The sequence below is a fragment of the Mobula birostris genome, chromosome 6, assembly GCF_030028105.1.
Source record: "Mobula birostris isolate sMobBir1 chromosome 6, sMobBir1.hap1, whole genome shotgun sequence".
Taxonomy (NCBI): Eukaryota; Metazoa; Chordata; class Chondrichthyes; order Myliobatiformes; family Myliobatidae; genus Mobula; species Mobula birostris.
This window is the reverse complement of record NC_092375.1, coordinates 82,514,762-82,540,975: the sequence shown is the minus strand read 5'-3', so window position 1 is coordinate 82,540,975 and position 26,214 is coordinate 82,514,762. Positions and strand designations below refer to the sequence as shown.

At 43.3% G+C, this 26,214-nt stretch overlaps 1 protein-coding gene across 5 annotated transcripts in view; it reads right to left on the bottom strand.

Moving 5' to 3' along the window:
* The window catches only part of LOC140199144 (E3 ubiquitin-protein ligase Midline-1), a 406,538-nt gene that overhangs the window by 39,651 nt on the left and 340,673 nt on the right, over positions 1–26,214 (bottom strand). For all 5 annotated transcript variants that reach the window (XM_072260743.1, XM_072260742.1, XM_072260741.1 and 2 more), the window contains exons 3-4: positions 21,221–21,316; positions 2,594–2,701 (exon numbers count right to left, since the gene is read on the bottom strand). In XM_072260743.1, coding sequence (XP_072116844.1) covers positions 2,594–2,701; positions 21,221–21,316 — 204 coding nt within the window. The remainder of the gene's footprint in view (positions 1–2,593; positions 2,702–21,220; positions 21,317–26,214) is intronic.

Below are 26,214 nucleotides of genomic sequence, written 5' to 3'. Positions count from 1 at the left end.
GAACCACGGGCAGGGAGGGAGGTGTTGCAGCAGGGAACTATGTGAACTCAGTTCCAAGGTGCAAGTTCAGGAAATCCCTCATTAGCCTGCTGACAGAATAATAATAATTTGATGGCATTGATTAAAGATTCTGAGAGGAGCCCAGCTCAAAACTTATTACCCGTGGCGAAGAAAATGTGCCTGGCTCGTGTGTCAGTGCATCCGAGTGATTTCAGCAAAGTGATTGGTCCACTGTGGTTCACTTTCTGTCTCCCCAAATAGCCTTTAGCCTGGAAAGTCAGCTGCACAAATCTTTCACATCTGGGAAAAGCTGAAGTTGCCCCTCAGAAACCTGCTTTCCACATTCTGCATAGCAAGCTCATCGAACGCCCCATCCAGCATCTGGAGGTATATTCTACTTCATTCCAGCCAGAACGGGAAGTGCTAATCTGAAACAGCCCCTCCCCTAAAAAGGCTGTGTATCATATGTAATTTTTGTGTCTGCCTTTGCTGGGTAAGGAATTTGCTGGATTTGGAGTAATGATGGGGAGATGGAGCTGAGATATGCATCGGCCTTAATCAAACAGCAGCTGAACAACCTCTGCTCTAATAATCATCTTAACCTTTCACCCTCTAATTCATCAATATCAGGAAATCATCCACCCATAGTAGCCACATATGGTAAATAATTACTGAATTATCAATCTGAGTGGTCGGACCTGTGCACTCATCAGAACCTCAGATACACTGTCTTCCTGCATATACTGTAAACATCAGCCCCAAGCTTTCACTTCTTGCTGAGGGATCTGCTCTTGTACTACATTATCATATTGCTTTCCACTGATTAGGCTTAGGTTAGTGAACCTACAACTTGTTTCCTGTTGTCAGTCTGCTGAGTGCCAGTGGCAGTGAGAACGTCTGAGGTCCCAGCCTAGGCTGCTGACCCACACAAAGTTACAGGAGGGGGCTACCCAACGGTTTCCTCCCACTTGGTACTGGGCACCCTCAGTCGGCCTGCTTCTCCCTATACTCTTTGGATATGTGGTGTTTCCACCTGTGTACCAGTGCTCTCATCCACTGAGGACCTCCCACTCCATCACCATCATTCCATCCATGCTGATCAACAAGCTTCAAAGCCTGGGCCTCTCCAACTGAATTCCTGGCTTCCTCATCGAGTGACCATAGTCAGTGCAGATCAGTAATAGCATCTGATTGTGACAATCAACACAGGCACACCTCGAGGATGAGTGCTTAGCCCACTGCTCTACTCTCTCTACACTTATGACTAAGTGGCTAGGCACAGCTCAAGTGCCGTCCATAAACTTGTTTATGGCACCAGTTATTGGCAGACCCTCAGACGGTGACAAGGAGGCATATAGGGGCGAAAAACTGGTTGAATGGTGTCGCAACAAGAACCTTGCACTCAACGTCAACGAGATCAAGGAATTAATTGCGGACTCCATTAAGGGAGAACACACACCAGTTCTCATTGCGGGGTCAGCAGTTTCAAATTCCTGAGCATCAACATCTCAGAGGATATACCCCGGGACCTACACAATGATGAAATCGTGAAGAAGGCATGCAGTGTCTACAGTTCATTAGGCAAGTCACTGAAGACTCTAGCAAACTTCTGTGGGTGTCTTGTGGAGACCATCCCGACAGGTTGCACCACCACCTAGCATGGAGGTTCCTAATGAACAGGACTGAAAGGTGCTCCAGTGGGTTGTTAATCAACCCAGGTCCACCACAGGTGCAAGGCTCTCTGCCAACGAGGACGCCTTCAAAAGGAAACGCTTCAAGAAGGTGCCATCCACCATTAAGGACCCTCACCACACAGGACATTCCCTCTTCTCATGGCTACCACCAGGGAGGAAGTACAGGAGCCTGAAGATGCACACTCAACAGTTTAGAAACAGCAACTTCCCCTCCACCTTCAGATTTCTGGACTGTCGATGAAACCATCAACACTGGTCACTATTCCTCTTTTGTAGTAACCATTCATTCACTTGTTTGTTTGCTTGCTTATTTATTTATTGTAAATTATGCTAATATTTTTCATGCCTTGCTCTGTACCGCTGTCACAAAAGTAGATATTTCATGACATAAGTCAGTGATAAGAAACCTGATTCTGGTTCTGAGAATTATGAGACTGGTTCCAGGGATAGCAGGTCTGCTATGAGGAGTGAATAGAATAAACAGGTACTGTATTCACTAAAGTTCAGAAGAATAAGAGGTCTGATCAAAACTCACCAAATTCTTAAAGGGCTTTACAGGCTGGGTTTCAACTGGCTGAGGAGCTTAGGACTAAGAGACACAGTTTGAGAATGAACAACAGTTCATTTAAGATTGAAAGAAGGAGAGATTTCTTCATTCAATAGGTGGTAAACACCTGAAATTCCCTATCCTAGATAGTTGTGGATGCTGAGTTGCGGTATTCATGCAGTGCCCTGGGATTAATGTTTTCTGAGCATTAGTGCAATCAAGAGATGGAGAAATGCTGGAAGTTGGGACCGAGGTAGAAGATCAGCCATGATCCCAATGAATGACAGATCAGACTCAAAGTGCTTTGAGATCTACACCTGTTCCTAATCATTAGTCATGATCTGGCTCTTACCTTGCCCTCCTTGATTTGTGTGCTAATGACTTGTCTTCGTTGTTGAATGATTTCAATCAGCTGGTCACATTCCTCTGTAAGTTTGCTTTCCTGCCTTGTTGCATTCACCTGTAAATAGGTAAACATGTTTCCTTTAGTGCAGTGTTAACACCATCAATTTCTCAAAGACATCTATGGATCAATAAGTTTGGTGCTAAATCACAATGGCTGAAAAATAGGATTGGATTTCTGCATATCTAAAAGAAAACAGAGGAAACTAACCAAAGCTTCATAAATGCTGTCAGATTTCAAACTATTTGGGGCAGAATCCTATTGACCATTTCTGCCTTGGTAACAGCAAAGCATTTTTGACTCTCACAGACTCATGGATCCTATAGATCAGACCTGGGATTTAATCATTCCCTTGCCCTCCCTACACCCACTCCAAGGCAAAGTCAAGGCTTAGACACCAGAAAAATATTGCGGTAATTTGATATTCTGAAGTAAAAACAGAATATGCTGGGTTACTCTGAAGGTCAGGCAGCATTTGGAGAGGGAGAAACCAAGTTAATATTTCAATTCTGACCTTTTAGATCAATAAATCATTATCAATCTGGACTAACATTCTCTGCAGATGCTGCTAGTTTATGTAAATGTGTATCATATATCTGTGTCAGCAATCAGAATGAGCGAGAATCAGCAGAAAGCACACCTTAAAGCAGCAGATCTGAACTGAACCAGTGCACGGAAACAGCAGTCTTCAGTCACATCATGTCGCACACTCAGTTCTGAAGCGTGGTCACGGAAAAATATACTTCACTGTGTCATCTTTAAAGGAAATAACTTCATGGAATCAACTGAACTGCTTATACTTGCAAAATTTAACAAGCAGAGAAACCCTGAAAACAAGAGCAGGCAAGGGACATCTGGCACTTTAAACCTGATCTAATATTTACTGTGACCACAGCCACTGCTGTATGTCAAAATCATATTCTATATATTTCCACAGACCCTTATGTGTTCCCCTTCTCTCCCCAAAGCCCTTAATGTTTTTGTCTAGAAATCTATTCACCTCCTTCTCAAATACATTCTGTGGCTTGGCCTCCAGTGTCTTCTGTGATAGAGAATTCCACATGTTCCACAGGAATTTCTCCATCTCAGTGCTAAATGTCTTTCCCAGATATCTCTTCACACAACAGTCCTGCCGTCTCTGGAATCAGCCTGATGAACTATTGCCCCACTCCCTCCATGGCAAGTATATTATTTCCTAGAAAAGGGGGAAACTGCCCACGATATTGCAGGTGTTGTTTCGAGACACCCAGAACAATTGTGGCTAGACATCTTTGCTCCTGTACCTGAATCCACTTGCACCGAAGACCATTTGGCTTCTTAATTGCTTTCTCTGCGCTAACAATTTGTCTCCCTGTGATATGCCCGCCTGGCAATATTTTCTTTCTCTGCGGCACACTCTCCCCGTGATAGTCCTTCCTTGTGATTCCCTTCCCTGCAGTGCTCCTCTCCTCCCAAAATACTCTCTCCCCCTGTGAAGCCATTTCCCCTGAGAGACTGTCTCTTTGTGATACTCTGCTCAGGATACCTGCTCCCTGTAGTACCCCCTCCTTGTGTTACTCCTCACGACATTCCTTTCACCTCCTAGTGATCCAATCGGCCTATGCAGAGACAGTGAAGCTATTTTTATGGTGGATGTGTCAAAATCCATTTAACAAAACACTCACTGACTGCAATTTTAGCACTGTTATTCAGGAGACTGGTAAGATGGAATTTGCTTGTTTGCTGGGTTTGCTCTCCCACTCACCATACCCTTCTACCTGAGCTGTGCCTACTAATTCCTTTCTCCTAATCATCCACCACCCACTTCCCCTTATGATTCTATTCTCTCCGCCTCTCCTTCTCTCTACCCTCCTGCCTGAGACTTTCTGAACAACCTCAGTCAGCTGTCTTGTCTGCAACCCCTCCGATGGCAGGAGCCTGTGGGGATGAGGCCAATGTGAAAGATTTGTGCGGCAACTTTAAGTTATTCTTTGAATGCTTGAACAAGTAGATGTATCATCAGATTTTTAAAAATGCACGTCCCTACTGAATGTACGATGCTTGATTACCTATAAACTGGGTTTAAAAAATTTAAAGCTGACAAATATGTTGTATTGATGACATTTCTGGAACACTCTCCCTTTACTTTGAACAAGGTCCAAGTCATCATTATCATTGAAGTCAGTTTTACTTCTCATTTACGCTCCTTGCTGAATCCCCTGTCAGATGCCCCAGATGAAAACTAACATTAAAATCTACACTACAGCAAATTAATAAAAAGCAGATGGACAAAACTAGTCACCTACAAACTGACTTTGTGATCCAAAAATATGTAAATGAGGTCTTCCAGATCCATGGGCCCAGTAAAAGACGTGGTTGCCACGGTTATTGGTGGCCAAATAGTATAGACCCATTGCCATATTCCTGTGTTTCTGGGCCTGTTTAGTGTCTTTCCTTCATTCACAGAGGAAGAAGCAAAATTGCGAACCTTAGTGCAGCTTGCCCTGGTTGCTATGGCATCTGACCTCTGACATAACCTGGGTGGTTTTCACAGTGCTGGGTTCAAAGGTTGCTGTGTCTTTAGCAAACCCCACTTTAAACAAGCTTCACTCTTTTTCAGTATGGGCTGCCACAGCAAAATATTTCATCTTCAAGGGGTGAGCCTTCATGTCCCTGATAGTTACGATGTGTTGCACGTGGTGAGCAACATTCTCAGAGAGATTGGGGATGGGTGGGGTGCTGGTGGTGGGGGAAATAATTAAAAAACATTCATCTATCCAAACTGCACACAAAAGGAAAGCACAAATCACTTCAGTTCAGGGTAATGAATAGTCTCCACACCCAGCGGGAATAATAAGGCTTTGCTCCAACAATAACATACCCCACCTCTAAGTCATCTAGCCAAATTTGCCTAAGCAGAGAGGAGTTAGCAATATCAATGGAACTCGTCCAAAATTAATGCTCCAACCTCACACCAAGCTTCCTTACTCTAACTAAAGGCTTTCTTTGGAAATTGACAGTCGGCAACTTTGCTTGGAGCTTAATATTGACTCATCCTCCTCCAAACTTAGTAAATCATGCATAATTCCTCGCCTTTTGCATTTCCTCAAAAGCTCTTAGGCAATTGCTGGGCACTATTCATAAGTTATTAAAGCTGACCCCCGTCAGTTGTTGTTAACTGTTGATCTGTGCTGAAGGAGTGCTGCAATTAAGTTGGAAGTGAGGCACTGGGAGATGCACGTTGCACGATAAAGAAGAGACAATTTTCTCACCTAATAGTCTTCAGCTTGCAAACTGAGCCCATTGGAGCTCCATCACTCTGGTGCAGAAACTCAGCAGGAAGTTTCCACATTAATACATACTGACAAAGCAGCCCATTTCTACTTGGCCCAACCACTAGTCTTTGCACCCTTGAGCTTCTCTAAGTCCCTCTGCCATCTCCTAGCCCATGCCAAGCTCCATGCACCCATCATCCTCTGTTCCCTGAACTCCTTTGATTCCAGGTCCTGATCCCCTCAAATCCAGAAGTTTTCATTCTGCTTTCAGTTCCCTTTGTGCCCTCACTGCTCTTTTGCTTTCTAACCTCCTTCACCATTACAATCCTCCAGAACATTGCACATCCTCACTTTCAGAACAACACACCCACGATGCTGCAGGAGGCAGCACTGATGAAAATGAACAGACTGTCAACGTTTCGGGCCGAGACCCTTCATCAGGACTGGAAAGGAACGGGGAAGGTGCCAGAGTAAAAAAGTGGGGGAAGGGGAAGGAGGATAAGCTGGAAGGTGATTGGTGAAGTCCGGTGGCTGGGAAAGGTAATGGTCAGGAGAAGAAGGAATCTGACAGGAGAGGGGGAGTGGATCATGGAAGAAGGAGGGGCACAGGGGGAGGTGATAGGCAGATGAGGGGATAAGGTGAGAGGCTTGAATGGGGAATAGAAGAAGAGGGAAGGGGAAGAGGAAAAGCTTTACCCTCCTGCACAATGATTTTAATTGCACAACTCATGTTGGCTGTACATTCAGTTGTCATTCATTCCCAAGTACCCTGTTTAAGCTGCTCTCTCTCCTCTCTCTCATTCTTCCTTAAAGACTACCTTCGTGGCCAAGCCGTCTTAATATCTCCTTGCGTGGTCTGATAAAGCATGGAGAAGCACCTGGGAGCCGTATTACATTAATGATGTTATGTAAATGCGTATTGAGAGCACACTTCTCATTTCAGAGCAATCCGTTGATAGTCAAAAACCACACAACCGGCTCAGCTGGCTAAATTGCAGGAAAGGTGGCTCACAAATAATTTCCCAAGAAAATAAATCACTGAGAGAGACCCAACCAGATGTGCCCTTCTCTCTGTCAGCAGGATCAGACGTGGTGTACATCTGGACACCATGTACAGTTCAGTTTTGGGAGGAAATGCTGGCACTCAGCAACTTATTAATGTCTCCGAATTGGAATTTTTAGTTTCATAAGCAGCAGACTTTAAATTTCATGAACAATCAAATAAGTGAAAGGATTTATTCATTTACTGCTTGCTTCTTTTTCTATTAAGCTCATGTGGCTTGGTCTAATCCAGGGTGGTAGTTATTTCGCAGCTATAGGTATATCCTGTAAGACATGTTCTGTCCATATGCTGCTGTTGATCGGAGTTACAATGAAATCCATCTGTTATACATGACGACTTATCCTTTGATATCTCCTGCCTCTTTTTTTCCATCACTGTAAACCTCATCCATATTAATAACCTCCAGGATTAACTCCTCCAATCTTGTTTGATTGACTATTCATCTTCCACCATCTATTTTATTCAATCTCTGTTTCACAATTTCTGCTCACACCATGTCTCTTTACCCTACATGATGACAGCAGAAAACACTCTGCAGGTTGGGCGGTGTTTAGGGAAAGAGTCATTTGGTTAATGTTCTCTCCCCACTGATGCTGCCTGACCTGCTGAGTGTTTCCATCATTTTCTACTTTTCTTTCAGATTTGCATCACATGCAGATTCTCGGATTCCCGTCTCTCATCGCCCTTGTGTTTACTGGCCCACACTGGCTCTGTGCCCAATTTACAACAATCAGCATTATGTTTATACCTAACCCTGGTCTCACCTTCCTACATCCCTTACCTAACCTTCCTCCATCCCTCACCTAACCTTCCCCATCCCCCTCATCTCACCTTCTCCCAACCCTCGTCTCTCCCTCCCCATCCCTTGTCTCACCCTCACCATCCCTCGATTCATCTTCCTCCACCCCTCGTCTCACCCTTCCCATCCCTCGTCTCATCCTCCCCATCCCTCGATTCACCTTCCTCCATCCCTTGACTCACCTTCCTCCATCCCTTATCTCTCCCTCCTCCATCACTTATCTCACCCTCCTCTTTCCCTCTAATCCACACTACCCCATCATCTGTGCACCTCTTCTCAACAGACGATTCCCTTTCTTCCCCCCCCCACCACCCCCAGCACCTGTGATGTCTTTAATTACTTAGTCCTAACGTCAGATACTCTATAAACTCCACTTTCCTCTTCCGAAATGGTCTCTTCTAAGCTCCAGGTCACTCATCTTACACGTCTCAAGGGTCCATCCGAGTATGATTACACTGATGCCAAGTGCTTTGTGACATTAAAGGTTGTACTGAAACACATTGACCAGTCCTGCTGCTGTTTAAGACCACAAGACATAGGAGAATTAGGCCATTTGGCCCATCAAGTCTGCTCTGCCATTTCATCCATTTTCCTCTCAGCCCCAATCTCCTACCTTCTCCCCATATCTCTTCATGCCCTGACTAATCAAGAATCTATCAACCTCGCCTTAAATATACCCAATGACTTGGCCTCCCCGGCTGCCTGTGGCAACAAATTCCACTGATTCACCTCCACCGACTATCCCTGGTTAAGCATCCATTAACCATCCGAATATCTCTTGTTTAATTTCTTGGCTTTAAGTTTAATGCAATAAAACTGTAGCCATGCTTACAAGCAACACACATCAAAGTTGCTGCTGAACGCAGCAGGCCAGGCAGCATCTCTAGGAAGAGGTGTAGTCGACGTTTCAGGCCAAGACCCTTCATCAGGACTAACTGAAGGAAGAGTGAGTAAGGGATTTGAAAGTTGGAGGGGGACGGGGGATAGGAGAAGACAGGAGGGGGAGGGATAGAGCCAAGAGCTGGACAGGTGATAGGCAAAAGGGGATACGAGAGGATCATGGGACAGGAGGTCCGGGAAGAAAGACCGGGGGGGGGGGGGGGACCCAGAGGATGGGCAAGAGGTATATTCAGAGGGACAGATGGGTTACAAAGGGGAGGTGGGGAATTAACGGAAGTTAGAGAAGTCGATGTTCATGCCATCAGGTTGGAGGCTACCCAGACGGAATATAAGGTGTTGTTCCTCCAACCTGAGTGTGGCTTCATCTTTACAGTAGAGGAGGCTCACAACCTGAGCCACACTCAGGTTGGAGGAACAACACCTTATATTCCGTCTGGGTAGCCTCCAACCTGATGGTATGAACATCGACTTCTCTAACTTCCGCTAAGGCCCCACCTCCCCCTCGTACCCCATCTGTTACTTATTTTTATGCACACATTCTTTCTCTCACTCTCCTTTTTCTCCCTCTGTCCCTCTGAATATACCTCTTGCCCATCCTCTGGGTCCCCCCCCCCCGTCTTTCTTCCCGGACCTCCTGTCCCATGATCCTCTCGTATCCCCTTTTGCCTATCACCTGTCCAGCTCTTGGCTCTATCCCTCCCCCTCCTGTCTTCTCCTATCATTTTGGATCTCCCCCTCCCCCTCCAACTTTCAAATCCCTTACTCACTCTTCCTTCAGTTAGTCCTGATGAAGGGTCTCGGCCTGAAACGTCGACTGCACCTCTTCCTACAGATGCTGCCTGGCCTGCTGCGTTCACCAGCAACTTTGATGTGTGTTGCTTGAATTTCCAGCATCTGCAGAATTCCTGTTGTTTGTTGCCATGCTTACAAATGCAGTTTCTGTTGTGCAGTTTTGAGATTAATTATAAGACAGAGAAGAAAAATCAATGCACATTTTGTGCCAGTTACTAAGGCCTTTGTAAGAAGCTGTTGTCTCAGATTACAGTTGGATCCTGCATCTCTTCCCACATCTGCCTTACACATTGCTTAAAACTATATTTTACCAAACAACTGGGTTTTCATTTTGGACTTCAGGTTAACCCTCAACTGCGTCTCATCTGTGAAAATTCGGCATTGAAATAACTGTTGAAACTGAAAGAAAGCGATGACTGGGGTCAATAGTATCGATGTCCAAACACTCAGCACTAGATAGATGAAGGCAAATCACAGAGAATTGTCAAAATATTTGGGAACAATAGCCAGGTATTTCAAACTCCTCAATATTAAATGGGGCTGCTTTAATATGAAAGGCTCTGAAGGGGAGGAATTTCTAAAGTGAATCAAGTGTATAATTTTACACTAGTATGGGGACTTTCAATTGGGGAAGGTGCAGTACCAAGGTTAATCTTTGGAAATGTAGCCAGACAAACAGTGGGACTGTCTGTGAAAGGACATTTTGCAATCGTGACCATAGCTGTAAATTTCAAGTTAGTTATAATGTAGAGCAAAGAGAGGTCCCAAATTATTGTCCTGAATTGGAGAAAGGCTGATTTTAATATGGTAAATCAGAACCTGGCAAAAGTGGATTGGGTGCAGCTACTTGACAGGCGAGAATGATTCAAAAATGGAATAACAAGAACTCAGCGCCAACATCTTTTCATGAGAATGAAAGCTGACATCAATAGGTCCAAAGCACCATGGAGGTCAAAGGATATTGTGGTTGACTAAGCCACAGCAGACAGGGGGTAGTGATAGAGGGATGTTTCTCTGAATGGAAGTCTGTGATCACTGATATTCCACAGGATTCGGTGAACAGACTTTGGTTGTTTGATATATAATATACATACAAATTATTCAAATGAAAATGGAGGTGGGCTAATAAGCAAGTTTGCAGACAAAACAAAAATTGCAAACGTGAGAAAGTCTTCAGATACTGCAAATCCAAAGCAACACACACAAAATGCTGGGTGAACTCAGGTCAGGCAGCAGCTACGGAAATGAATGCATTGTCGAAGTTTCAGGCCCAAGTCCTTCTTCAGGACTGAGAAAGAAGTGGGAAGATGCTGAATAAAAAGGTGAGGGGAGGGGAAAGAGGCTAGCTGGAAGGTGATAGATGAAGCCAGGTGGGTGGGAAAGGTCAAGGGTCAGAGAAGAAGGAATCAGATGGAGATATGTGTGTGGACCATAGCAGAAAGGGAAAGAGGAAGGGACCCAGGGGGAAGTAATAGACAGGTGAGAGGAAATAAAAGGTCTGAGTGGAGAATAGAGGAAAGGGCAGGGTGGAGATTTGTTTACAGGAAGGAGAAACCAATATTCATGCCATCAGATTGGAGGGCACCCAGACGGAATATAAGATGTTGCTCCTCCATCCTAAGGATGGCCTCATTTTGGCACAAGGGAAGGCCACAGACTGACATGTCGAAATGGGAATGGGAATTGGAATTAAAATGTTTGGCCACGGGGAAGTCCCACTTGTTGCGGATGGTGGGGGATAGAGTTGTCAATAGTGAGGAAGGCTGTCAAAGGATTCAGATCGGTTGGAAACACGGGCAGAGAAATGGCAGATGGAATTTAATCCAGACAAGTGTGAAGTGTTGCAATTTGAAGTCATATGTAAGAGGAAAGAATACAGTAAAAAGTAGGAACTATAGGAATACTAATGTATAGATGATCTTGGGAAGTTAATCCATTTTTCTTTAAAAGTAGCAAAACAAACAGGGTGGCAAAGAAGGAGTACAGCATGCCTGTCTTCATCAGCTGTGGTGCTGAGATTAAAAATAGTAAGTCAGTGTAAGACTTTGATCAGGCCACATTTGGAGTGCTGTGGGCTGATCAGGAAGAATGTGGATTCTTTGAGGAGGGTGCAGAAGAGAATCACCAGAATAGTGCCTGGATTAGAGAGGATTAGCTACAGGAGGTTGAACAAACTTGGATTGTTTGCTCTGGAGTGCTGGCGACTGAGAAGGGACCTGACAGAAGTGCATAACATTCAAGATGGGATAGATAGTTGGGAGCCCTTTTCCCAAAGTGGGAAAGTACTAGAGAATATAGATTTAGGTGAGAAGGGAACATATAAAGGTGATGTATGAGACAAATGTATTTATATAGAGGTAGGTGCTGGAACATGCTGCCTGGGCAAGTGGTAGAAGCAAAAACAATACAAACATTTGGAAGGGATTTAAACAGGCATTTGAACAAGCATGGAATTGGTGGACATTACAGTCGATCATGTGGCATCACAGACAGCACAGATATCATGGGCCAGCGGACCTCATCCCATGCTGTACTGCTGCATGAAGGTATTGAAGACCTTGATTTACATATTAAAGGATTACTGAAGACAGCATCTTGAGCTGATAAAGTAGTTATAAAGGCAGAAATGACACTTTCCTTCTTCAGCTGAGGGATAAAAATAATATCAGGAAGGAATCACATTTCTTATCTCAAAGAGTGTAATCAAACTCCAGCAGGAATTACTTGCAATGGAACTTGTTTTATTCATCGTACCTTTGGCAGTGGATAAATGGGTGTGACATCAAGCTATATAATTACAGGATTTTTTTGGAATAAATATCAGGGCCAATATGGGGAACTGCTGAGAATGTACGCTGCAATCTAAAGGAAGGCCAGGACAGATTTCCAGATGTTAGGAATATGTCAATACACTGACTATTAACAACGGTTAAGTTGTGCCACAAATTTAGAGTTATTCCAAAGAAGCTGCAGGCCCATGAAAGATCCTTATTCTTAACTTAGTGCTGCCTCCTCTCCACGTTTAATTTCAGGCTGTGGAATTCTTTAGGTGCTTCTGCTCCCAACAACCCCATTCCTGCAAGTGCTGCCTCACTCATGGTGGGGTTCTCCCTGTCCTGAGCAGGATGTACCCCCACTTAGGCCTGCCAACAGTCCTGTTTTGAGAGGGATGTTTCTTACTCAACTGGACACAATCGCCCAACTAAAACAAAGTCCTAAAGTTCTACAGTAACAGAAAACTACCTTGGATTGCCGTTTACAGTGCAGACTCTTGGCAACCTTAAGGTGCTTTCAGCAAGTAATGAGCTTGAACAAACCCCACACACAAGAACAGAGGTATCAGCCCGGTAGAGATGCTGATGTCAAGCTCCAGTGGAGGACTCAACCACCACTGCTCTCTGACCAAAGAATCTTCCCTCCCATACCCCGACTGGCCTCAGAAATAAAACCAAATAGAGTGCTGGGAATATCCAGCTGGTCAGGCAGCACGTGTGGAAGGAGAGCCAGTTAGTATTTCAGGCTGAACACTCTCAGGACTGAGATAGAGAGAAAGCAAGTAAGTTTCCAGCAGCGCAAAAGGTGGGGGTGGATGGGTAGGACAAAGGAAATATCTCTGATAGGGTGAAATTAAACGTGTCAATGTAGCAGTCAGGTTATGCTGATTTGTCTGTGTAATGCGTTGCTAACAGACATGCCTAGCACATCAGACTAAGATAAAAACTAGGCTAAAATGATGAAAGACAGTGATGGCAGACGGAAAAACCAAAGGACACAGGAACAGTAATTAGGCCATTCAGCCCATCGATTCTGCTCACTATTCCATCATGGCTGATTTATTATCCCTCTCAACCCCATTCTCCTGCCTTCTCCTCATAACCTTTGCACCCTTACAAATCAAGAAGATATCAACCTCCACTTTAAATACACCCAATGACTTGGCCTCCAAAACTTTCTGTGGCAATGAGTTCCACAGATTCACTCCCCTCTGGCTAAAGAGATTCTTCCTTATCTCTGTTCTAAAGTGACATCCTTCCATTTTGAAGCTGTGCCCTCTGGTCCTAGACTCCCTCACATCCTCTCCATCCTCATCCTCTCCACATTCACTCTATCTAGGCCTTTCAATACTTGACAGGTTTCAGTGAGATCCCCTTCCAAACTCCAGGGAGTATAGGCCCAGACACTAACACTCCTTATACATTAACCCTTTCATTCCCATGACCATTCTCATGAACCTGTTCTAGTCCCTCTCCAAAGCTAGCACATTCCTTCTTCAATAAAGGGCCCAAGGCTGCTTAAAATACTCCAGTGAAGCCTCACCAGTGCTTTATAAAGCCTCAGCATTCCATCCTTGTTTTCATCATGTAGACTTCTTGAAATGAATGCTAACATTGTATTTACCTTCCTCACCACTAACTGAACCTACTGGTTAACCTTTTGGGAATCGAGTACAAAGACTCAAAAGTATTTGCATCTTTGATCCCTGAAGTGTCTCTCCACTTAAAAAATAGTCTATGCTTTTATTTCTTCTACCTAAGTGCTTAACCATACACTTCCCAACACTATATTCCATCTGCCACTTCTTTGCCTATTCTCTTAACCTGTTTAAGTCCTTCTACATCCTCTCTTCTTCCTCTACACTACCAGCCCCTCCACCCATCTTTGTATCGTCCACGAACTTGGCCACAAAGTCATCAATTCCGTAGTCCAAGTTATTGACATACCGTATAATGTGTAAAGAAGCAGTTCCGACACAGACGCCTGTGGAACACCAATAGTCAGTGGTAGTGAACCAGGAAAGGCCCCCTGTAACTGCCTCCTGCCAGTCAGCCAATCTTCCATCCATGCTGGTACCTTTCCTGTGACACGATGGGCTCTCATCTTGTTTAGCAGTCTTTTTTGACGAGGCACCTTGTCAAAGGCCTTTTGAAAATTCAAGTACAGAGCCTCTACTGATTCCCCTTTGTCTATCCTGTTTGTTACTTTCTCAAAGAATTCCAACAGATTTGTCAGGCAAGATTTCCCCTTATGGAAACCATGCTGACCTTGGCCTATTTTATCATGTGCCTCCAAGTACCCCGAAACCTTAATAATAGACCTCAACATCTTCCCAACCACTGAATTTAAGCTAATTGGCCTACAATTTCTTGTCTTTTTCCTCCCTCGCTTAAATAGTGGAGTGGCATTTGCAATTTTCCAGTCCTCCGGAAGCTAGTGATTCCTGAAAGACCACTAGTTATGCCTCCACAAATCTCTTCAGCCACCTCTTTCAGAACCCTGGGGTGTAGTCTGCCTGGTCCAGGTGACTTTTCAGCTTCTCAAGCACCTTCTCCTTAGTAATAGCAGCTTCTGCCCCCAACACTCTCGAAATTCTGGCATTCTACTGGTGCCCTCCATAATGAAGACTAACACAAAATACTTACTAAGTTCATCTGCCATTTCTTTGTCCCCCATTACTGCCTCTCTAGCATCATTTTCCAGCAGTCTGATGAAAGGTTTACCTGAAATTGGGTGTGTTCATCAAGCTTGAAGGTGAGAGATTAAGACCATATTATCCAGAGAATGAACTACAACAGGTACATACAGGAATTTGTGTCCTTGGTCCCCACTCTGCTCTATCAGGAATATCGATGCTCTGCACGTGGAAGTCATGATTTGACTAGCTCAGGGATGGCTTGGTGGTACACTTGGAAGAGCTGCTGTCTCAAAATCCTGATCTCTAGTCCTGTTTGTGTGGAGTTTGCAGATTCTCCTTGTGACTGTGTGGGCTTCCCTGGGTGCTCCCGTTCTCACCCACATCCCAAGTTTACGTGGGCCTGGAGGTGAAGGGGCTTCTGTAAATATCCCCCAGTATATGGGTAAGTAGTAGAATTTGGGATGTGTAGAACAGGGGTAAACAAGGTCATTGGTGGGGAAATAGATTGCTCTGTGATGGTTGAACATCCACCTTTTATTTCATAAGGAAATATAGATTTCATTAGGAAATCCTTGTGAATGTGATGTATTCCTCTCTAAATGGATGTTCAATCAGAATCAGATTTAATACCATCAGCACTTATCGCAAAATATGTTAACTTTACAGTGAAATATATGATATATAGAGAAAGAACTGAGTGACATTAAGTATATATGTGTGTGTCTATTAAATAGTTAAGCAGTGCAAAATAACAGATATACAAAAAGTAGTGAGGTGGTGTTCATGGGTTCAATGTCCATCTAGGAATCGGATGGCAGAGGGGAAGAAGCTGTTCCTGAATCACTGAGTGTGTGCCTTCAGGTTTCTGTACCTCCTTCCCGATGGTAACAGTGAGAAGGGGACATGTCCTGAGTGGTGGGGATCCTTCATGATGGACGCTGCCTTCTTCAGGCTCCGCTCCTTGAAGATGTATATTCAATTTACTGAAAATGATGGGGCTGTGCCATTGAATTTTTTGGCAAGTGTAGCTCTGGACATCAGAAATAAGTTTCTTTGCTGCTTTTATTAACTGCCACACAAGGTACAAGGACATTATATATATAAACCAATTGTGCATTATTCACCAGCTTCCAGCTGGTAACCAATTCAAGTGAACTTTTAGCACAGAATTACTGCACATGACATAATTCTCTAAGCGCCATCATTAACCTATCACCAGCTAACCTCATCAATAGATTATTACCACGGCAACCATGGTCCCACCTGATCAGAGATACTCTTTTGTCCTGACCAATCCTTCCTGTCTGTATCTAAAACTCAAAACAAACTTGTTCTCCCTCTCCCAATTCTAATGGAGAGTGTTTGATCTGAACATTTCACAGATGCTGCTAGTCCTGCTTCTCATAGTTTCAGTTTTTGTTACTGAAACTTGAGCCTGTTCATAAAGTTGGGTGGGCATTCTCAGATGACGTGTTCAGACCTATTTATTCAGAGTATTGACAGATGGCCTTTATGTCACAGGTTACCACATTCGTAGATAGAAAATGAACAGGCTGGCTAGAGAAGTCACTGCAGATTTTACTGTAGGTCTGATCAATACTGGGCAATTCCCCACTGAGGAAGATAACAAAGAGGAGCAGATGCTCCAAGTCAGAGAATAAATGGAACCTTGAGGGGGTAAAGTTGTAAAAACAGAAAAAGGATCAGGACACTGACTTTCAATTTCTGCAGAATGGTTGCTTGGAATCTACCTAGAGCACCATTAAGTCTGCAGAAATTTGCTGAATCAGGAAACAGTGGAAAGAAGCACAACTGCCTGATCAGGTTAAGCCAGAAATCAGACAGCAGACACAGGAGAGGCAGGGAGGTGAGATTATGGAAGGTGAAACATTACAATTTGAAAGAGAGTTGAAGTTTTAGAATAAATAAACAATCAAATGCTTTAAGCGTGAAGCAGGTTTATCTGGTTTGGCTGGAAGGACAGAGACAAAGAGGAGCAAAGCTGGAGACACGACAAAAATAAATCTGGGATCTGGGTGTTCTCATGTACTAAAAGAGAGGGTGAGCTTGCAGGTCTGGAAAGGAATGAGGAAAGCAAAAGGAATTTTGACCCTTTGTTGCAAGGGTTTGGAGCATGAAGGTCAGTAAGCACTGGTGACACTGTGCAGGGCTTGCTTGATACTGCACCTGGAGTACTGGGTATAATCTTTGCTCCTTCTTTCCTTCAGAGGTAAAGTACAACAGATGCAGTGCAGAAAAACGTCACTGCGTTGATTCCTAGGATGAAGGCTGGTTGAGCAGTTCAGACTTACTCTCGGTAGGGATGAGAAGATTGAAAGATGATCGTATACAACGTATAAGATACTGCAGGGTCTTGACAAGACTGTGCAACTCTTAGGCACACATATATATAGCTAGGGTGCCTAAGACTTTTGCACCGTACTGTAGTAGATCTATGCATTGCATTGTACTGCTACTGCAAAGAAAAAGACAAATTTCGTCACATAAATATGAGTGATGATAAACCTATTCTGATATGGCTCTTTATTGTGGACTGAGAGTGGGAAGGCAGGGAGAGGGGAATCATGGAAAATGGGGGAGGAAGAGGGGAGGGAGTGGGAAGCACCAGACAGACATTCTGTAATGATCAATAAACCGTTTTTTTTGGAGTCAAATGACATTGCCTGGTGTCTCAGTGCTGGGTGTGTCTGCACACATGCCCCAGTACTCTTTCTCTGCCATCTGTTCGACACCCCTCCCACGGCACTCCACCCTTGCCATTCCCAACATCCTTGGCTCCCACCAGATTTACAAGCTGACTCACCACTCCACTTTGACAAATAGAGTACTGTGCAAAAGTCTTGAGTACCCTAGCTATATATATATATATATATGTGTGTGTGCCTAAGGCTTTTGCACAGAACTGTAAATGCTGAGAGGATGTTTTCCCTCAAGGAGTAATTTACAACCTGGGTTTCAAAGTAAAACGATGTCCACTTACGACACATAAGGAACTTCTTCCCTGATGGGGTCATGAACCTTTGGAATTCTCTGACCCTGAGAGATGTGGAGGCGGAAGCTATGAATATATTAAAGCGTGAGATGGACAGATTTTATAACCGAGTTAAAAGTTAAGGGGAACGAGCAGGAAAGAGAAACTGAAGTCAAAATTAGATTTGGCCAGATCCTACTGAGTAATGGAGCGAGTCTGAGAGGCCAAATTAAACTGTACAGATGGAGAAAGATAATGGGAAAGTGCGGAGTGAAACGTGAACTCAAGGAATTTCTAGTATAAGCACAATCGAGTTTTTATTTTGATTGAACATCAAAGATAGAACATTATAGCACAGTGCAGGCTTGTTGGCCCACAATGTAGTGCTGATCTTTTAACCTAATCGAAGATCAATCAAACCCTTCCTCCTACATAGCCCTCCATTTTTTTTTCATCCATGTACCTATCTAAGAGTTTCTCAAATGTCCCTCATGTACCTGCCTCTACCACCACCCCTGGCAGAGTGTCCCATGCACTCACCATTCACTGTGTAAAAAACTTACCTCTTGATGGTTTGGAATTTATATTATAAATTTAAAATCTACTATGGAAAATAAAAATGAGAGAACACAAAAGAAAATAATACATTGAAATATTACATCACATACTCCTCTTTCACATTGGAAAGTGGATAGATAAATTAAACAGAAAACAGGGCCTACTGCCTAACTTGTCCATGATGATCCACTTGCCTAACTGAGCTCATCCCATTTGCCCATGTTTGGCCCACAATACTCTAAGTCTTTCCTATCCATGTTACTGTCCAAATGTCTTTTTAAAGTTGTTATATTATGTAACTTCAAAACATATATATACATATATATGCCTTATTCCACTCATTTTTAGGAATGATTGAAACTGCTTCCCTGCAAACTGTGCTCCATTGTCACTAACTAAGTATTCTGGAACACCAGTTCTAGCGAAGACGTTTCTCAACACATCAACAGGGTGCAAGACTGTAGTGGAGGCTGTTGGGAACTACCAAGAACGTTGTGCCCATTAATATTCAACAAAATCCATGTGAACCCTCTGCCAGGACAATGCAAGCCATTCCCAGGGATGAAGAGGTGCTGCTCTTGGCATCTTCTGGACAAGTTGGCATCCTACACAGAGCATGGCAGGCTGCTCCATCTGCCGATCTATCTCAGACCACTAGTCAGAGTTTCAGGCCACTGCTTCCTTATCAACTACACCCAGGAGACTCACATGGATGCCAGAGTGCAGGCGCAGATGTCACTCCAAAAATAAGCCTATTATATCGATAAAGCACTTGATGAGTGTTTATGGTGTGAAACGTTTTGGACTCTTTTTCCATCTCCACCTGCAAGTAGGCCTCAGTTTAGTCCACTTTGGTGAAAAGTGTTTTCCTCCAGAAAGGTTTGCAAGGATATCCTCTCTCCTAGCAGAGGGTATTAATTTACTTCTCGTACTGGATTGGTAGTAACCTTAAAGTCACCACAGATCCTGGCAGACCCATATTGGTCTGGTGTATGTGAGCCCTTGCCACAGCGGTGACAGTTTGTTCAGCCAGGCCAGTTTCTGTTTAGACATTGCAATTTTAAAGATACTAGCTTTCATTTCTGACTGCAACTCAGCTACATCTCTGAATGCTGCTTACACTTATATTTCAACAGCTTTTTTTAAATGTAAGTTGTGCTTCAGTTAGGAGATGTTTTTGAATGCTTTCTTATAAGATTCCACAAACTAAACAATCTCTCAGCGTATCATTAAGCCCATCACTGAACTGACAACGCTCGGACAACCTCTTCAATTCAGCCACGTGAGCTGAAATGGACTCTCCTTCTTTTTGATTCCGTTTCTGAAACCCAAACTGTTCTGCAACCATGGAACACTTTGGTTCTAAGTGTTTCTGTATCACTTTTACAATAGCAACAAATCTAATTTCTGGTAGTTTGGCTGGAGCCTCAAACTTCAAAGCAAACTGTATGCATTTAAACCCAATGTACTTAGCAAGATTGGCACTCACTTCTCGTTGGTTATTACATTTGCTTCAAAATACTGTTTCAATAGTTCAGTATACATGTGCCAATTGCCCACTGTGTACTTGAACTCATCAATCTTTTTGTTGTAGCCAGCTATTTCTACTTTTTAAATTATTATCATCAGACAGTATTCACTCTTTATGAACCCTGAATTCTTCTGTTTTCTGAGTTTTCTTTAAAAAAACTTGATAATGTCTTCCCTTCTGAAGGACATGTGCTGGCTGCTTTTGTTTTAAACTCAACCATCTCTCCATGTGCTGGGCTGTTTCTTTTAAACTTGACCAATCCTCGCAGCATTTTGTTTTAGTACAAACGCCTTGCTCCACTTTAACAAGTTGATAGCCATCTCGGAGTTTGTTTTAAAAAGTACCTCATTGCCAATGTTATGTTTTGTAACTTCTAAACATTAAATTAATTCAAGGAAGGTTACTGAGTCCGGGAATATGTGTCTAGTTTGCATTTACTTTTAAGCGAGGTGTGCACGTATCACAGGTTAGTGTGGTGTCGTATGCAATTAACATATTTTACATATAACCCATAATTAATTATTTAAATGAAGAACATGTAATCAACCAATGTACACAAAATTACTCAAATATTATTGAAATATTAAATACACAACCGTACCCACCTCTGCCACTTCCTCTGGGAGCTTGTTCTATATGCACACACACTACACCTGTGTGAAAATGATTCCCCTCAGGTCCCACTTAAATCTTTAATGCTCACTTTAAACCAATCCCCCCTAGTTTTTCCCCACATGCATTCCCCCCCCCAACTTGGTGAATACACTGTGATTCTTCACCCTGTCCCTGCCTCTCATTTTATAAAATCTACAAGGTCACCCGTCAGCCTTTGCTCCATGGAAAAATGTCTCAGCTTATCCAGTCTCAGTAACCAAAAGAACTTGTAATGTCCTCTTAAACGTTTTTTTGCACCCTTTCCAGTTTAATCATGTGGAAAATGTACCATATTTGTTTGGTAATAAGCATCACAAACTAACATAGCATAAATTAGAAGAAATTCCCAATTGTGATAACTCTAAGCTGACTCTTTAATACTTGTTAAGAAATACATGAACCTGACATTTCCTGCCTGCTCCATATTCCCTCGTGGAATTCTAAAAAGCTTAAAATATTTGTTTGCCTCATCATTATGAAAAAACAAAGCTATTAATTCCTTGTGATATAGCGCATGTAATAATAGGAATATGCATGCTTTGAAGTTCCATCAATACAGACTTTACTAAGAGCCCCACTTCACCCACATATTCCTGGATGTTATTGCAGAAGGAACTCACCTCTACATGCTGACAAGTCTGGATTAGTCGACCCATTAGTGTTTCCAGCTCATTATTCCTCTTGATTAGACTGGCCAGGTTGGTCTCCAGGCTTTGCTGTTGGAGGAAGAAATGCAATGTAGTTACAGGTGTCAGGAATTTGACTGTCAAGTTGAAAATGAAAACTACAAAGACATTGCAAAGAAGATTTGAACATTTGAAACCATGACTCTGCTGGGTAGCTTCATTTATAATGGGCTTGCTGTTCTGGAAGTTGCAGCAGAGGTTGTATTTCCATGTTTTCCTACAACATGGAAGGAGTCTATTTGACTCATTGACTCAACGTCAACTCACAGCAATCCCATCTATCCCATTCCCTGTAACCTATTCCACCTACGTTTTCAACAATTCGGCCACACACCTGCACACTAAGGGCAATTCAGAGTGGGCAAATAACCGCATCCTTAGGACTTGAGAGGAAATCAGGGCTTTAAGAGGAAAACCATGTGATCACAGGATGAAGGTGCAAACTCCAGATAGACAGCACTCGAGATTAAGTTTGAATCCGGGTCACTGGTGTTGTGGGGCAGTAGCTCAACTAAATGAACCTCTGTCCCTTCATGGCATCAAACTTCACTGGCGATACTGTTGACGTCTGCAATCCATTGCACACTGCAAAGTTAAAGATGGATGAATTCAATCTGCTCTTTGCCCTATATCTTTTTGTAGGATGCTCCACCAGAATTTAATGCCCTGTGCAGTACAGACAGGTTCGTATGTTGGAGAGAAGAGGTGAATTGCCTTTTTGTTTTGCCTATTGGGAAGTGCTAGAGGTGAAAGGTGGAGCTTTTATTTTTTACTTGCACAGTAGATATTGGTATATTTTCGCAGGTACATTAGTAATTTTATGACATGCTTTGATATATTTTCCCCAAGTGCATTCCGAGGATGATTCAGATCTCATTACCTCTGGGTATTACTGGATCAGTCCATTAGTCAGCTCTCATGCTAGACAGAATGTAGCTCCATGCACAGTAGAAAATCAATCACACAACTTTGTCAATAGTAACATGTGCTGTTGAGAACTAACCAGAGTGATTTTTATGTAAATTTCTGAGCATCTTATTGCCTGTTAAGGAATTCACTACCACATTTTAAGTGGGAATTTTATTCCTTATATTTGGTGTAAGCCTCCCTGGAGACATAAACACAAGTGGAACTCACTAAATTCATCAGTGGCGACATTCTCAACCTCACAGGTCTTAAAAACAGTTCTTTGTTAACTGCAGAATAACCGAGTTTGACTGAACACAACAGAAGATACTCAGCAAGTCAGACAGTATAGATGGGGAGAGCAGCAGGACTGACATGTTGTGTTCAAGATCCTTCATTAAAACCAGAAAGGTCCCATGTGTGGGTTGGTAGTTCCAAGGTTTGTACTGTGACTAGAGTGTTTTAAGTTGCAGAGAGAGAGGACATGATATGGAGCAAAATTATCCAGTTACAAGCCTTCCCTGGATAATAAATGCGTCAGAGGCTGTCTGCAGGGCACAATCTAATGGACTGTGTAGGTGATTATCCTGGACATTTTTGTTGTGATTGCAAGACCCTGTTGGACATTGGTAATATATAATACTGTGAGTCTGATTCATTGGTTCATTGGATAGATCGATGGCAGGGGAGCTGCGTAGCCGTGGTAATGTTGTGGACCAGGCCCTCATTCATGCCCTGGACTTGCCCGTTGCGGCTGCCGAGAAAGGGGGATGCCAGAGCTGGCTGTGTGCCGCTGGATGCCGCACTGGTCGGAGGCTGGCCACTCCTGTTGCTGCTGCCCTCCAGTGCTCACTCAACGGGAGACAAACTGGATTGCCTTCATCTGTGGCTACACTGTGCAATATGAGGAACTGCTGCGGGCTTGCTCTTGCAGAAACAACCTACAGGCCACGATGCTCAGGGACTTGTGTAATATTATGCTAATTCTAATTTTTATTTTGCAACAGTTTTTCTGTAATTATATGTGCTGTGTGTGACTGTGGGCTCTGTGTTTTGCACCTTGGCCCAGAGGAATGGTGTTTCGTTTTGGCTGAATTCGAGTGTATATTTGAATGACAATTAAACTGAAACTTGAAATTGAAGTGTCCACAATTCCTCTTCTCCTACAGATGCTGCTCGACCTGCTGAATTCCGCCAGCAGATTGTTTTTTCTCCAGATTCTAGCGTCTGCACTCTTGTGCCTTCAGTAGCAAAGTGGTAATAACCTCACAAGAAGCCCACTGCAGTAATACCTGCTGATTGTGTGGTTGCGGCTTGAAAAGCAGAACTATTCTGGCTTTTGGAGCAAATTTCAAAACTGAACGGGGAATGAGCTGCAAGAAGTATTAGTTGAGTCAGGCACATTAGTAATGTTTGAAAGCTATCTTGGTAAATAGGGGCTATGGGTCAAATGTGGGCTCTCTGGGCAACAGACATGACATGGATGAGTTGTGCCAAAGGGTCTCTTCCCACGTTGCAAGATTCTATAGCTCCGTGAGAAGCAAAATTTGAGAACGACAGAAAAGGTGTTCCCGGTGCCCTCTTTCCAGAGACCTCATCAATGACATGTTCCCCATCACAATCAACAGTATGGACAGCTTCTGGGAAAACAAATTCATTACTTCTTGTGTGGTTCTTGTTTACAGCTGAAGGTGACGGTCCTCGGATGAGATTAAACATAGGCCCTGTCTGCCCTCTTAAGTGCTTGCAACAAAATCACAATCAAATCTGAAATAGAGATGGTGAGTTCCCTTCATCCCTTGAGCTCCTTCACACATGCAACATATCAAGCCATGCATCTAATTGCTTATTTTGCTTTCATGCTGAGTGTAAATAATCCAATGGAAGCTGATTGATGTCAAAAAGCCCTTGCGTTTATCTGATAATAAGCTGCTTTAAACTTAGAACTTTAATGTTAGTATGTCTCAGTAAGCTCCATTATGGGCACTATCCTCCGTAGTATGCACCGCATCTTCGAGGAGCAAGGTCTCAAAATGTGGCCTCCATCATTAAGGACCCCCATCACTCAGGACATGCCCTGTCCCATTGCTACCATCAAGGAGGTGGTACAGGAGTCTGAAGGCACACACTCAATGATTCAGGAACAGCTTCGTCCCCTCTGCCATCAGATTTCTGAATGGACATTGAACCCATGACAATTACCTCACTACCTTGTTAAAAAAAATTTGCACTTCTTATTTAATTTAACTATTTTATACACACTTCATGTTCCAGAAGTCTAGATGCACTGCATGTGAAATAAAGGATTTTGGTTGTTGGGCACCAAAGCCACAGATTAGAAAGAGCAAGGGTAAATTTGCAAATGCTGTGGAAATGCCAGCCCTGTTGTAACACAAGTTAATGTAACAGCCATTTTCCATTCAGGAGCAAGCCAGGAAAAGCAATGAAGTAAATGATCAGATAATGTTAGATGATAAACATCAACCAGAAGCGTACAGAGAATCCCTCTGCACGTTTGTGTTGGATGATCTTTTGTTTCCAGGTCAGGTGTCACATCCAGTCGGTAACACCTCAGATACAGCACTGGTCAATGCAATAAGACAATAAGACCATAAGATATAGGTGCAGAATTAGGCTGGAGCCCGGCTAGTCTTCAACCAGGTCAACTGCTGGGTAGCCTGTGGTCAGGAATTTTGTCCCAGTTATGCCCCTTTCTTACTGGCAGCAGGAGGAGAGAGTGTGGGGAGCTAGAATTATAGCTACAGCTCAGTGATGAAAACTCATTTCAAAAGGAAGCAGTTGATCCCTCAGTGCAGCACTCCAAAGCTCACCTGACCCAGCTCCATTTCATTTCTCCTCAGGGGGAACCGGAAACATGAAAAGGAAAGAGGAAGCCTGGCCATGAGATCCTCGCCATCTTTTTTTTGTGAACCAGTAAACTTTTAAAGAAAGAGAAAACCAGAGATGACCTTTTATCAGAGATGATTCAATTGGCCTGAAGCATCATATTTGTTTCTCTCTTCTTGGATCTGCTGAGCATTTCAAGCATTTTATGGTGAATCTTGCTTCTGATCCACAAATAAGACTGAATCTGTTTCAGGTGGTACCAAGTCTATATAAACAGCCAAGGTAGCGTCTTCTTAAGGACGGGCTGAACCAGTTCAGTTTTTAATGTCAGTTTAACTGTGTCATGCTCACCTTTATTGAGATGCGCTTGCTTTTAAAATGGGTATTTACATTCCTACACCAGCCTCGCACAATCTGAATGCACGTCCTCTGGACCAGTAACATAGAAACTACTATCAATTATGTAAAAGAACTGAAGAGACCGAATGTGGAAAAGAGTGTGGAGGAACTAAGATAATCTTATATTCACTTCAAGCAAAGATAAAAAGAAAAATCAAAACTAAACTGTCAAGTTTTATCTTATTGTCCACTTGGCCTTAACCCCAAGTCCCTTGGATGTTTAAAGACTGAATATAATATACAGATTTCAGACTCCAGTCAGAGGAATGACAATATTCATTGGATCATGACTACTGGTAAAGCTCACGTGTATTGATCGAGTGTGCTGGTATTAGCAGAGCTGCTACCCACTGACCAACATGGGACAGACCTGGGCTGTCAATCCTCTTGGCCTTCCCAGTATCAGTTATAGACAGGGAAGACAGCCAATTTCAACAAAGCCAACAAAGAATTATTGAAACCAAAACAGGAAATACCAGAGACTTTCAGCAAGTTGGATGCCATCTGTGGACAGTGGCTCAAAAAGAGCAGAACACAGGGAAGGGAGCCATGTACAGTACCAGTCACACACAGACATACAAGTAAATAAAGGCATATTCGGTCACACACATACAAATAGGAACACAGACACACAGGAACACAGACACACGGACACGCACATGAACAGACACAAACAAAGACACGAACAGGCAAGCTTCTAGAAGTCACACACAGACATATATACTTAGTGGCCAGTTTAATAAACACCTCCTGTACCTAATAAAGTGGCCACTGAC